Source organism: Sarcophilus harrisii, chromosome 4, assembly GCF_902635505.1.
Source record: "Sarcophilus harrisii chromosome 4, mSarHar1.11, whole genome shotgun sequence".
NCBI lineage: Eukaryota > Metazoa > Chordata > Mammalia > Dasyuromorphia > Dasyuridae > Sarcophilus > Sarcophilus harrisii.
Genome location: NC_045429.1, coordinates 439828183 through 439841547, shown reverse-complemented (window position 1 = coordinate 439841547; position 13365 = coordinate 439828183). Strand labels below are relative to the sequence as shown.

General features: G+C 50.9%; 1 protein-coding gene across 3 annotated transcripts in view; it reads right to left on the bottom strand.

The window, feature by feature from the left end:
* Nucleotides 1-13365, bottom strand: part of RAP1GAP2 (RAP1 GTPase activating protein 2) — a 246064-nt gene that overhangs the window by 186916 nt on the left and 45783 nt on the right. Inside the window, exon 1 of one of the 3 annotated variants that reach the window (XM_031967822.1) lies at nucleotides 7125-7468. The exons of the other annotated variants lie outside the window; for them this stretch is intronic. Coding sequence (XP_031823682.1) covers nucleotides 7125-7189 — 65 coding nt within the window. The 5' untranslated portion in view covers nucleotides 7190-7468. Of the gene's footprint in view, nucleotides 1-7124; nucleotides 7469-13365 lie in introns of those variants that run through there. 3 annotated transcript variants of the gene reach the window in all.

Sequence of the window (13365 nt, the reverse complement as noted above, 5' to 3'; positions counted from 1 at the left end):
CGGCGGACAGGGGGATTGGGGCGCGCTCTCAACTTCCTTGGCTCTTGGGTTCGGAGCTGGGAACCAGCTTGTGCCCGTCCTGTAGCTTTAGAGCAGTGAGCTCGCACCCCCTCCAATTTACAGGTGGTTTCCCCATCCAGGGAATTAAAGCTACCTGCCCAAAGAGACACAGAGGGCAAATCGGGATTCAGTCAGCTCTGACCCCAGCACTTTCTACTGTGGGACACTTAGAGAGCCCGAGGGGCGAGAGGAGAAAGGGAAGAGGGAGTGTTCCCTTGAGGAGTGACTTTTCCCCCTCAGTGAGTCACAGTCCCTGGGACTTGTGGGCAGCCATCTCGGTGCCTCCTTCTCTCACCTTATTCACTCCCTGCTGCTCCACACAAACACCCCACCACCACACAACACCTGGGGCCTCAACCCAGTTTCATCCCCCTTGGAGACTTTGGAGGAGTCGTTCCCATCTACAAATCACGTATTTATCGAACATCTCCTGTGTGGAGGACAAAAAAAAGCTGCTTCTCTGCCAGAAGATCACACTATGATCGGGGAGGAAAGACACCTACATGAAACAAAGAAAACTATTACATAAGACAGCAGGAGCTAGGAACAGACAACTCACTTCTGAGTTGGAAGCCCTGGATTCAAACCCCAGTTCTGTACAGGACTCCCAACTATTACTAGAATACCCCGAGGACACATTAGGGGGCTCCCACTTATCAGAACTGGGAAGCTGTTTGTGCTTGGGAAGCCATCCCTCCCCATCCCTGGGTCTGCTTTCTTATGCTCAAAAGGAGAGAGCTGGACTCGGTGCCTTCCTAGGTTGCTTCCATCTGGGTGTCTTGTGAGTTTTCTAGTAGTCTGGGAAATGGCCCAGACTGCCAATACTGGGGGAGCCCAGGCAAGGAAGGGATCTTTGTGCATTTGGTTGATAAGGAAAGTTTCCTGGAAAATGAGAGGTTTGGAGGTTGGACCTGAAAAGCAGCTAAGATTTAGTCCCATCTCTCTTGATGTGACGCCCGGGTGGCCAACCTTGAAGCGAAGGCACCCTTCCTGCTCTCCTTGCCGGACCTAAATCAGAGCGACTGGCACAGACTGGCGTGATTGTAGCTATTATCCCCCTGCCACTTATCATACTCACCCAGCCCCTCTTCTGCCATCCTGGCTGCCTCCCCACACCTCCTTAGAAGCACATATCAGAGCCAGATGCCGCTATTTTTACCCCTAGCATATGCCAGTCCTTTACACTGCCAGCAAGAAGCCTCAATCCCCCTCCTAAAGCGAAAAGGTGGGCAAACTGCCCAAGCTTATTTGGTCTCCCCAACAGACCACACCCTTCTGCCTAATCCAACAGTCTGAGTCCCCCCAGATGAGAGTCCCCATAAAGTTAGTCCTATTTAAATGAAAGGATAACCCACTGATAACCCCTGGGGAAACATTTAATCATCAAACATTTATTAAGCCCTACTAAATGCACAGTGGAGTTCTACCCAGCAATAAATCAACTTGAATTTATTCAGCCCCTACTATGTGCCAGGCACCATAGAGTTCTAACTAGCAATAAATCCCTCTTCCATGTTCGGCCTTTGCTTTGGCGGATCTCATGCCTTCCTCATGCATTTCCTCTTGACCATCTCTTAGAATCCCTTCCATTTAAGACTCAGTCTGACACAGAAAACCTCACCCAGAATCTTCCTCCTGAAGTTACTTTGCATGTGTTTTTGTATGTTCTCTTACCCATATCGATATCTCTGGATATTATATCTCATTATTAGAATGCAAGCTCTTGGAGGGTAGGAGCCGTTTCCACGTTCCCTCGTTTTCTCCACTTTCCCCCAGCCCTCCTTTAGCACAGTGCCCGACATATAGCGAGGGCTCAATGCCTACTGTTTGATAGATGAATCTTAATTTGTAACGGCAGCGTTTTTGTCCCCAGGCGTGGTGACTGATGTGTGTGGTTGTGAGACACTTTCAGGCGGAGAGTGCACAGGGTGGAGGTGGCTATTCTGACACACCCTGGGGGAGCACTCTACCCCTGCACACCTAAGTCAGCCTAGGATGGGCTAAGCATTCAACAGATGAGAATAGGGGGGAGGAGGAGGTGTGAGGCCGTGAAGGGACTGGAAGGAGAACTGAGCTCTCCCTCTTGCTCTACTCTGCTCTTCGCCGGGCTCTCTCCACTTTTGCTTTTTGCAAAACAGAGAGAAAGCCAGGTGTATCGTGCCTCCCCAGCGCCACTCCCCTGCCCGCTAGTTCAACTTTCTAAGAACTTCATTGCCACTGGGTGCCCGGCATCAGGCGGCAGATAGACCGGCCGAGGGAGAAGCCCGACACACTCTTCCCTGACGCTCAGTGGGCTGCAAGGCTCGTGCCCTCCCTGCTTCCCAGCCCCTCCCTGGCAAAGACACCCAGTTCCAGGCATCCGTCCTAGACAGCAAAGTTCCCACGATGAGGGAGGGCGTTAGCCACCTGCGGAGGGTGGGGAGCCTTGTGGCTTCTACAGGGGAGAGATGCTGAGATATAGGGCAGGCCTTTTCCCTTTCAGGAAACAAACACTGAGTCAGCACTGTTTGTTTTTGTTTCTCTCTCTTTTTCTAATCTCCTTCTCTCATTCTTTTTTTTTTCTTTTTAAAAAAATTATTATTATATCTTTTTATTTACAAAACATCTGCATGGGTAATGTTTTTCAACATTGACCTTTGCAAAACCTTCTGTTCCAAATTTTCCCCTCTTTCCCCCCACCCCCTCCCCTAGATGGCAGGTAGTCCCATACATGTTAAATATATGTTAAAGTACCATATTTTCTATATTGCACTATGATCTCTGAAAAAAATTGTGTCAGATTCTGAAGTAATTTATCTCATTAAAGCCTGACCTTTGATGGAAAATATATATATATGTGTTAAAGTATATCTCATTCTTTTTCTTTCTCTCTTCTCACTTTCCTTATATCTCATCTCTTCCATTTGCTTTCTTTATTCTTTCATCCTCTTATTCACTCCTTCTTGCTTTCTTATTCTTTCCCTCTCACCATCTACCTCCCTTTATCTTCTCATTTTTCCAGTTTATTCTCTCTTGTTCTCCCTCTCCCCTCCTTTCTCTCATACACTAATTGAGTCTTTTTCCCCTTTCTCTTATTTGCTCTCCCCTTCTCTATTATCCTATCATTTGCTCTTATTATTCTATATTTTACATCATTAGTCTGTCATTCATTCTCTAATGCCTCTATCAATCTCCTCTCCCTGTCACTCTCTCTGCATCTCTTGAGGAATCACGGAATCTCCGAACTGAAAGGGAGCTCGCAGAGCATTTCACCTGATCCAGCAAGCCCTTCGTACTCATAAGTGGTCATGGGGAGCTTCTGGGGGACCACGTGAGGAAGGAGGGCCTCATTCCTTCTCATTTTACTCTGAGACAATTCTCTTGTGAGTCCGAGCTGCTCACTGCCCTCTGGCTCCTTCACTGTTTCCCCGTCTCTCAGTCTCCATCTCATTTTCTCCCTCTCCCTCCCATCTCTCTCATTTACACACATCCTAACTCTAGATGTTACCTGGGCTTGCTGAGGTCACTCTGATCCACCTTGCACTGCCTTCTGTCCCTCAAGTGCATTCACCAGCATCTTTCCAAATCTTGCCTCAACGTGATATAGCGAGTGGGATCTGGCCTAAGGGACCTGGGTTCAAGCCATGTCCACTCACCCTGTGCGAGTCCCTTCACCTTCAGTGCCCCCAGAAAATGCTCTGAAACTCTAAGTGACCAAAAAGGAGCTGATCTACATTGGTAGAGGGAGTTTCCTTATCGGGAATGCCTCATACCTATAAAATCCCAGGCCCAATCCCATCCCATCCCATTGTCTCTTCGGGGGATACTCCCAGACCTCTCTGCTGAGCTCCAGCCACATCTCTAACTACCTGGGAACATCTCTACCTGAACAACCAACGGCTGCTTCCAATACATCTCTGAGGCTGAACTTGTCTCCCCCTCACTCCCCACCACTGGGGGTCCCGTCATTGGCCTATTGGTTTCCTAGTCACCCAGTCCAAGTTTAATTCAACCGATAGTGATTAAGTGTCAAGAACCCTGGAGCTGGACTTTGAGGGGAACCTCATGTAACCCCTTCTTTCTATAGAGGATATCCCTGAGGTCATGGGCCGCCAAGAGACATTTCCGAGATAAGTAAGAATCACAGGCGGGACTAATGTAGGTCAGGCACAAAGATGAAAAAAAGTCTTAATCCCTGTTCTCAAAAAACTTATACTTTACTTGCATCTGGGGTGGGGAGATCCAGAATATACAACTGGGCAAAGAGAGACCCAGTCAAGGTTTCCTAAGGAAGGAGGAAATACCTTCAGGTAGGGGGAAATCCAGAGGGGCTTCTGGGAGGAAAGAACATCTGGGCTGAGCAGAAACAGAAGAGTAGAACTGAGGGAACAGTGTGTTCCATGCATGGGGGGAGAGCAAAGAGGAGGAGATGTAGAATAGCCAGTTTGATGGGCTAGGGAGAAGGACTGGACCTGGGATGTCCCGGCTACAGGGAACTCAGTCACTCCCCCAGCCCGGGTGCACACCTGCCAGAGTTAGTTCCCTGTGGCAGGGAGATGATTGCTCAGATCACACAGACAATGTGCCAAAGCCGGGGACTAAAGAGGTGGCTTGGGGCGGTGGAGGATGCCTTAAGTCCAGGTTCGCGTTCTCTCCCAGACGTGGTGGCTGTTTCTGTCCTCCGTGACATCGGGGAGGGATGCCGGGACATGCAAGTGGCTTGGATTTCGGTGAGGGAGGAGCCGCAGGGTCACATGCCTCACTCCTCCAGAGTCTCCGGGCCCAGTGGCCAGATTCAGAGCAGGACGACTGGAGGTGACCCTGGATGCCACAGGAGACCCTGCTTCTTAAGCTAAGATTTTAACAGGTCTGTCTGACTGGGCAACACTATTCAGCGATCAGGGCTGGGGGAGAAACGAGTAGGGAGCTACAGAAGGTCCCACTGTCACCAGATCCTTTGGCTGATGGGCAAAAGGGGGATCGGAGGCAGAGAGAGCAGGGGGAAAGTGACTGTTCCAAGCAAGACAAGGGCCTGTCCATGCACCAAAGCGCATGGATCTGGAAAGGCACCGAGAACTACTCTGGAAAAGCCATGAACTCTCTGTGATCGTGGGCAAACTGCCCCAGGGCTGGATTTCCCAAGGAGGCCGGAGGGAGCAGGAAGCCCCCACACAAACAAAACCATCCTCAGCTGGAGCAAAGGCCTGGGAGAAAGTGGGTGAGCCCTGCAGTCTGAAGAGGGGATGCCGGGTTGTTGTGCCATAGGAAATGGCAATTATCAGGAATTCGGAGAAACATGGGAAGACTTCTGCCAACCGCTGAGAGCGAAGGACCCAGAGAACACTCTTCCCAATATCCAAAATGATTCAAAGGAAAACAGCTAAAAAGTGCAGAACACAGCCCCGCAAATGAGCAGCAGCAGACTTGCCAGGGTCGCACGGCCGGTCAGGCTGCCTCCCTGCAGGTAGGTGCAAAGGAGGGATTCAAACCCAGGTCTCTGACGGGTCCAGCTGCACAGAAGGACTTCTTCCCTACCTTGCTTCCTCCCCTTCTGTCACAGAAGCAGCATCTAGTAATCCCCGGCCGGCTCTCAGTCAAGAACTAACCAAGGCCGGGGTCTCCCACTGCATCGGGGCCGTCTCTGGTAGTCCTGGTCTGTATTTGGCCCCCGGACCCAGATGGCTCTGGAGGGACCTCCCTCACTTAAATCCAGTCATTGTGCACATTATGGCATTGCTCCCTGAGGTCACAACAGACAACTCACAGAAGCACCGAGTGCCATGGCTGGAAGCTCTAATCCAGCTCCCCCATTTTACAGACAAACAAACCAAGGCCTAGAGAGGAAGGGGGATCTGCTTATGCTCAGCCAGGTAGGAAGGTGTAGAGCTGGCTCTGAGCCCAGGTTATCCTCTAAATGGGCTCTGCCCTGATGCCTCTGGCAGCAAACCCTCTCTGTATTCTTGCCCCTCCCCCCTTTTCCCCACTCCCAATCTCTGCCTCCATCTCCCCCATCCTGTCTCCTCCCCACTTCCTCCTATCACCATCCCCACCCCAGGTTCTCTCCCAGTTATCTCTCAAAGGGGACCACTCTTCTCCCCGGCCCCTTTCTGTGAAGTCCCCGCCCTGGAACTGAAAGGAAACTGATAACAGGACTGAGGCTTCTTCTCCCCAGCTGGGAAGAAGCTGCCTCAGGCCTAAGGTCTACCAAGACCTCGATTTCAAGCAGGAACTCTCTTTGCCTCTCTCCGTCTCCCTCTGGGGCTCCCCCTTTGCTCCTTCTCTCTCTCCCCCTTTTCTGTTTCTGTCTGTCTCTCCCTCTGTGTGTGTCTCCCTTCCTCCCCCCTTTTCAGGCTCTGGTTCTCTGGTCTGACCTTGTCTCTGTCTGTCTCTCCCTCTCCCTCTCTCTCTGTCTCTGTGTCTCTGCTTCTCTCTGCCTCTATCTCTGTCTCTCTCTCTATCTCTGCCTCTGTCTCTATCTCTGTCTCTGTCTCTGTCTCTCTCACACACAGAATCCCACAATGGCCCTCTCAGAATCACAAGGTGCCCGGTGTCTCTCGGGGTGTCTGACCCTGCAGACATGAGGAGGGTCACCTGGTCCTGCAGCCTCGGGCCCAGCCCCCACAGCAAGGTGTGTGAGCAGCCACATGTCTCCAGAACCCCACGGGCCAGGGATGTCTCCCAGAAGGCGCTGTGCCCCAGAGGTGGTAAGGGGACACTTAAAGGCCTCTGGCGGGCTCCCCTGACTTACTGACACCGGCCCAGAACGGGCAGTGGAAAGAGCCTGGCTCCAAATACCACCCCTGACCCCGTGATCCTGGCCAACCTCCGGAGCCCCGGGGATCTCGTCTCTAAAACGCGCTGCCTGCTCTCCGAGGACCGTCTCCCGCGGTCCGAGGCTCAGACTCCCTCGCTTCCATTCAAAAACTCTCAAGACCCCGCCCCCGCCCCCGCCGGCCTCTCCGGCCAGATGCCAGCCGTTTGTGGAAGGGACCCTTCCCACGGGTCCCCCTGCGCCTGGGCTGGCCCCGGGCCCTCCCCCGGCCCGGGACACCTCCCGCGCGCCCTCCCCGGCCCGGGACACCCACCATCCGAAGCCCCCGAAGGAGACGCTGCGCTTCCTCCCAAACATTGCTGCGGGCCTCCCGGGCATCGGCGCTGGCGGCGGCGGCGGCGCGGAGCAGCGGCGGTTCTGGGGCTGCCCGGCCCAGGCTGAGCTCTGGGGGCTGCCCACCCCCACGCTTCCTGTGGGAGGGCCGACCGGAGCCCGGGGCGGCAGCTTAGGGAAAGCGTCCCCGGCCGGGCCCCTCCAGAATCGGGCAGAGCGCTCGCGACCTTGGGCCCGGCTCACAGGCGGTAGATGAGGCGGAGAGGAAGGAGAAGGGAAGCAGAAGGTCAGGGGGGCAGTTCCCCTCCCCCGCCCTGGCACCACACCCCCAGGGGAACTGGCAGCGGCGGAACCGCTCAGCCGGCAGGTTACGCCACCCCTGCCAAGGGGACCCAACCGTGCCCTCCGGCTGCCCCCCCACCCCCAGGCCTCTAAGAATCCCCACCGACCCTCCCGCCGTAGAGAAGCCCCGGGAACGGCGGCCGTGGGGGTGTCAGGGGCCCCAGGGAGAATGAGCCGCAAAAACCGGCCCCGGCCCGGAGCCCCACGGGGCTCTCCCGGTGCCCGGGGTGCCCTCCCTCGCCCCCATGCAGCCAAACAAGGCCATAGCTGCAGGGCATTTAGCACCGCGCCCCGCGCGCTAGGGGCTCATTACGGGCCGGGGCTGTGCGTGAATACGGGAAACCGGAGACAGTGCGAGGACCTGAATGAAAATCTTGACTCCTTTACTTGTTTCTTGTGAAATCTTTGGCAAGTAACTTCCCCCCTCGGAGCTTGGGGTTTCCTCACCGGAGAGGGGGGTGGGGGTGGGGAGGCCGGGCTCGGACAGGCTTTCAAATCCGGCCCAGCCTCGAGGTCCGACTCCGAGAGCTCCGAGCGTCTCTGCCCGGGGGGGAAGATCCCAAATCCCGGCCAGGACGCGGCCTCCTCCTCCCGTAACAAGTGCACGCCCACGCGCGTTCCCGGACGCGGCCCCTGGGCCCAAAGCCGGACGTTCCATGGTGGCCGGGACTCCCCCATCGCTGCCCATGATCGTCCCTCCATCCCCATAGCGCTGAGCCCCTGGGGGACCACAGAGGAACCTAGCAATAGGAAGTCATGGGAATTGGTGAGCAGGGGGGCGGCAGGGTCACTGGTTCAACCAGATCTCAGAAGCCTTCTGTTCCAACTCCCTCACTTTACAGATTTGGAAACTGAGACCCGTTAAGCAACAGACCCGAGGGAAAATTATTTCACTTGCTCTTTGGTTCTTCCAGGAAATACATTTCTTAACTCGATGGTAATTCCTGGAGGTCACAGAACGTGACCCGTTGACTTGGCTTGCGATGTACAGTAAGTGTTTAGTAAAGATTTGGTGGATAATTGAGGACCTGAGCGCAGCCCCCATCCTGTAACCAGAGACCATGTTCTCCAAGGGGAGGAGACACACGGCAATAAGTGCGAGGGTCTGGGGGAGTGGGGCGCAGAATCCCATCGTCCTGACCGAGTGGGGAAGGGACATCTCTGCTCAACCAGGGGGTGTGTGAGGCAGGAAAGACCCCCCGAAGGGTCACAGATTTAGACCCAGAAGGAACCCTGGAGGGCATCCAATCCAACACTTTCAGTTTTTACAAATGAGGAAACTGAGGCTTAAAGGGCTCCCTCCCCCGGAACACAAGCCCTCTCCTTCCTCTCCACCTCCAAGAAGGAGAAATAAGGGGCCCCTGCTGTAGCTGCCCTGGTCCTTCCAGGGCCCCTAGTTCCCTCCACCCCTTCCCCTGGGCTTCCTGTTTGTGGCTGTGCTGGTGCAGCCCTCACGGGAAGGCAGGGCTGCAAGAGAGAACCAGCATGGTGGGGAGGGAAGAGACAAAGGCCAAGGCTATTTTTGCCCCTTGTGACATGCTTTCCCTCCCTCCCCCACTGCCCCAGCAAGCAGGCCTGAGATGGGGAAGGATTGCCTCCATTCCCCCAAGCCAAGATGGGGCAGAGAGTGCTCCGGTTTGGGGGGGGCTGGCATTCCGCTGGGGAAGACGACGGGATCCTGGCTCTCCCTTCAAGAGGCAGGATATTTTGGAAGAAGCATGATGGCCAGCTGACCCCCAGAGAGGCCGGGAGCTGAGCGGAGAAACTGGGGCTCAGACCCCCTTCCCTCTGCCCAGCAGATACAGCTGCTCTCCAGCCTGGGGAGCACCTCAGGCCCTGAAGCACCTCCTCCCACTTCCATTCCTTCCCAAAAAAAGCACCTTGAAGCAACAGCAAGAGGAACTGAAGCCAGTCAGTCCCCATGTCATTGGCCTCGGCCCAGTTCCTCATCCCAGAGGGTCACTGGAAAAACGGGCAGCCAGAGGAAGGCTGGGGCATCCCAATATGTGCGTGCAGCATGAAGATGGGATTTGCACTCCAAGGCCCTGGGTTCAAGTCCCACCCATAATGGTTTTTACTGCTGCCTGGAGAGGAACTTCCTGGACCTCCATGAAATGAGCATCCTGGGCTCTGTGGGTTCAGAGGTCCCTTCCAGGTCTGTGAATTGTGACTATATAGAGCTAGAGAATCAGTGTGACTTAAGAGAGCATTTGGACAGAACCCGGGCATCAGCCTCAGCTCTGAGGGCCCACACGTTGGGCTAAGGAATCCCAGGGGTCCTGCTGTGACTGGGGCCCTGGGACATACAACATTGTGTCCTGGTCACTTGGCTAAGGGAAATACAGCCTATGGTTCTAGAGCTGGAAAGGATCTCAGGACCTTCAGGCCCATCCCCTCTTTTTACAGATGAGGAAACTGAGTCTGCTGCTTTCTGAAGCAGTATGCTTTGTGCTTGATCCATTCCTCTTTGTGGAGGCCAGACAGTAGAACTGGAGGAAGAAACTGTCAGAGGATGAGGCCGGGGATGGGGGATGGACATGGAGAGAGATCCAGAGGGAGGACTCCTCTCTAGGGACCCCCCAGAACTTTCTCTAGCTCTACCCTGATCACAGGGACCTTAGGGGACTCAGAACACCAAACTTTTCATTTCCCGATGAACTTTTGTGTGCTTAGAAATATTTTTATTCTGTTTAGTTTTTAGTTTCCTTATGAGAAAATGCTTCCTTTTACAGACCAGCAACAAGGCCAGCCCTCCCTCGCTCTGAGATGCCCCACTGGATCATCTCCTTGTAAAGCAGATCCTACACTCAAGGCCTGGAGGGCGAGGGAGATGACAGAAAGAAAGGAAAGGGAGAGCAGGTGCTAAAATCAGCCATCCGCTGCCCTGGGCGGCAGACAGAAGAAAAAGGGATTTGGGTGAAATTGTGGGGAAATTCATCTCTGAGCCTAAGTGGCACAGGGATGGAGTGCCAGCCTGGAGCCAAGTAGCCATTGTTCAGTTGTTTTTCAATCCCATCAGACTCTTCCTGACCCCATTTGGGGTTTTCTTGGCAAATATATTACTTTGTCATTTCCTTCTCCAGCTCATTTTTACAGGGAAAGAAACTGAGGCAAACAAAGTGAATTCACTTGCTTAGGGTCGCACAGCTAGCAAGTGTCTGAGCCCAGATTTGCACTCACAAAGATGAATCTTCTTCACATCAACTCTGAGACACGGTGCTAGTATTATCTCCATTTTACAGATGAGGAAACTGAGGCACACTTGCCTGGGATGACAGTTACCAATCTGAGACTCAGGTGTTCAGCACTTGCTTCACTATGGCGCCACCTAGCGGTCTTTACTCTCTCACATACTCTGCAAACGGTGACACAGACCATTGTGCTGTTCTTCACCCAGAACTCTCCATCTCTGGCCGTTCCCCCAAGCCCGGAATGCCTTCCTTCCTCCTCTCACTTCCTGGCTTTCTTCAAGTATGCTCCAGAAGCTTTTTCCAGTTCTCCTAAATCTTGCCCCTTCCCTCCGGGATTAGCCCAAATTTACTCCATATATTTTGCTGTTATTTGTGTATCAATATAGTTACTTGTATATTATTTCCGTCATTACAACACGAAATCTTGGAAAACAGAGGAGGCTGTGTTTTTGCTGTGTGTTTGTGTATAGGTGTGTACCCCAGCACAGCACCTATATGGTAGGTAGTTAAAACACATGTTAGTGGATTAAATGACTGACTGACTCAATAGAACCATTACATAACGAATTGTCACTAAAACAATACCAACCTGACCTATTTAACAAGTTCCTGATGTTGAAAAATGGAAAATAGATAAAGGAACAGACATCGACACAGACTATCACTATTTCCTAAAGAAGTTTTAACAAATGTAAATCACCACAACCAGAACACCCAAAACCTACTCTGGCAGGAAAGCACTCGATTTCCTTGTCTAGGGCAAGGCATCCAAGGAAATGCCAGTTTCAAATAAAAATTCATTTGTAAAATCTTATAGAGGGTGATGGTAGAAAACCAGAACAGTATTGTACGTTTTAAACAATGATAAAAAAACAAAGTAGAGGTGGGGGAATATACAAAAAGCCTGGCAAGGGAGCCAAATAAGCAAAACTATCCTGAGGGCATTTACAAATGAATTTAGGAAGAGCATCACAGATTCAGAGCTGAAAGTGTGTTTTTATGGTATATTTACTAGGTCAGAAGAAAAACAGGAAAGATCTATAAACATACATGGAATTATACAAGTTTTTCTATGATAAATTTCTCCAAAGTGGATTTTCCCTTTTGGGACTCAACATCACAATCCCCAAAATGTATGAAGTAGAAAAGGTGATAAAGAAAACAAAAATGGGGCAACTAATTGGAGCAGTGGATAGAGCACCAGCCCTGAAGTCAGGAAGACCTGAGTTCAAATCTGACCTCAGACACAATACTTCCTGCCCGTAAGTTGCCTCAGAAAAACAAAAACCAAACAAATGAAAAAGAAAACAAATTTTAAAAGGCCATTGGATTAGACTGACTATACTCAAAACCTGTTTAGACACAGCTAGGTGGTCTAGAGGAGATCCGAGTTCAGACACTTATAAACTGTGTCATCCTGAGTTTCTTCAACTATAAAATGGATATAATAGTAGCACTATGTTTCAGAATTGCTGTGAGCATCAAATGAAATAACATTTATAAAGCACTTAGAACACCATAATAGGTGTTTAATAAATGCTTATTTCCTTCCTTCTAGATGAGATTTGTCTGCAGGAAATGAAAACATTGTGATAGCAATGAGGCACTGATTTTCAACTCAACTAAAAGGGAAGAAAAGCTTGGGAAAAATATCCTTTAATATTTAATATCAATATTCCCCCAAAAGGAGGCTATTAATATTATTTTAATGCTACCCAAAAAAGGAGACTGAGGGGATATTAATAACTTCCAATCCATCTGCTTAGTTCCCCATCTTTATAAAATTATCATGAGAATAATCTACATAAGTTCTGAGGACATCTTTCATGAAAGTTTGCGAAGGAAACAGGAAGGTTTTTTTTTTTTCAGAGCTAACTGCATCTTTTTAGTAACACAGTTGACTGAAAGGTAGAGAGAAGACAAAATCCTGCTGCGTCTATTGTTTGTTGACTATGAAAAAGCATTTGATTTGGCACAAAAGAATGCCAGGGTCTTCTTAAAAGGAGTTCCTCTCAAAGAGAAGCCTTCAAAATCAAGGTTTCTCCCGGGAATATGTCAAAACCAGACAAGAAGACTTGAAAGCTGTAACAAGAAAAAGAACCTTGTTTGACAGCTTTCTGATTATTAATACCAAGTGAAATAACAAGGATACTTCCATCATCATGGAGCATGATGTCCAGGTATTCTACTTGTGGCCAACACTGGACACTACATCCAGTCCCAGGATGTTACCTATGTGAGTTCCATTATTACTCAATACTTTGGCCTAAAAACAAAGTGGATTAAAATAAATAATAATGCCCTTTTCATATGAATTGGGATGGACATTCCATAGAGCTGGTCCAACAATCTATATATCTTGGTCAGACACATCATAGAGACAATGATTGAAGCACGGAACAGGAAGGAGAGACAGGCTAGAATGGCTTTGGGAAAGCATGTCCTGTTGCTAATAACTCTCAAGCTTCTCTCTAAAATAAAGATCTGCCTTAAAAAACAAAACCAAACCAAAAAGAACCTTCTCATGACGTCATTCACAGAATGTCAGTTTCCAAAGAATGACAGTTGGAGACCAATGAAAATGATGGGCAGGATCTGACTCCAAAAGCTTTTTAAAGAAAAATTATACAGGAAAAGCGATGTCGGGGATATCATCAGAAAGACAGGGGAACAGAAAAAAAGGGGGGC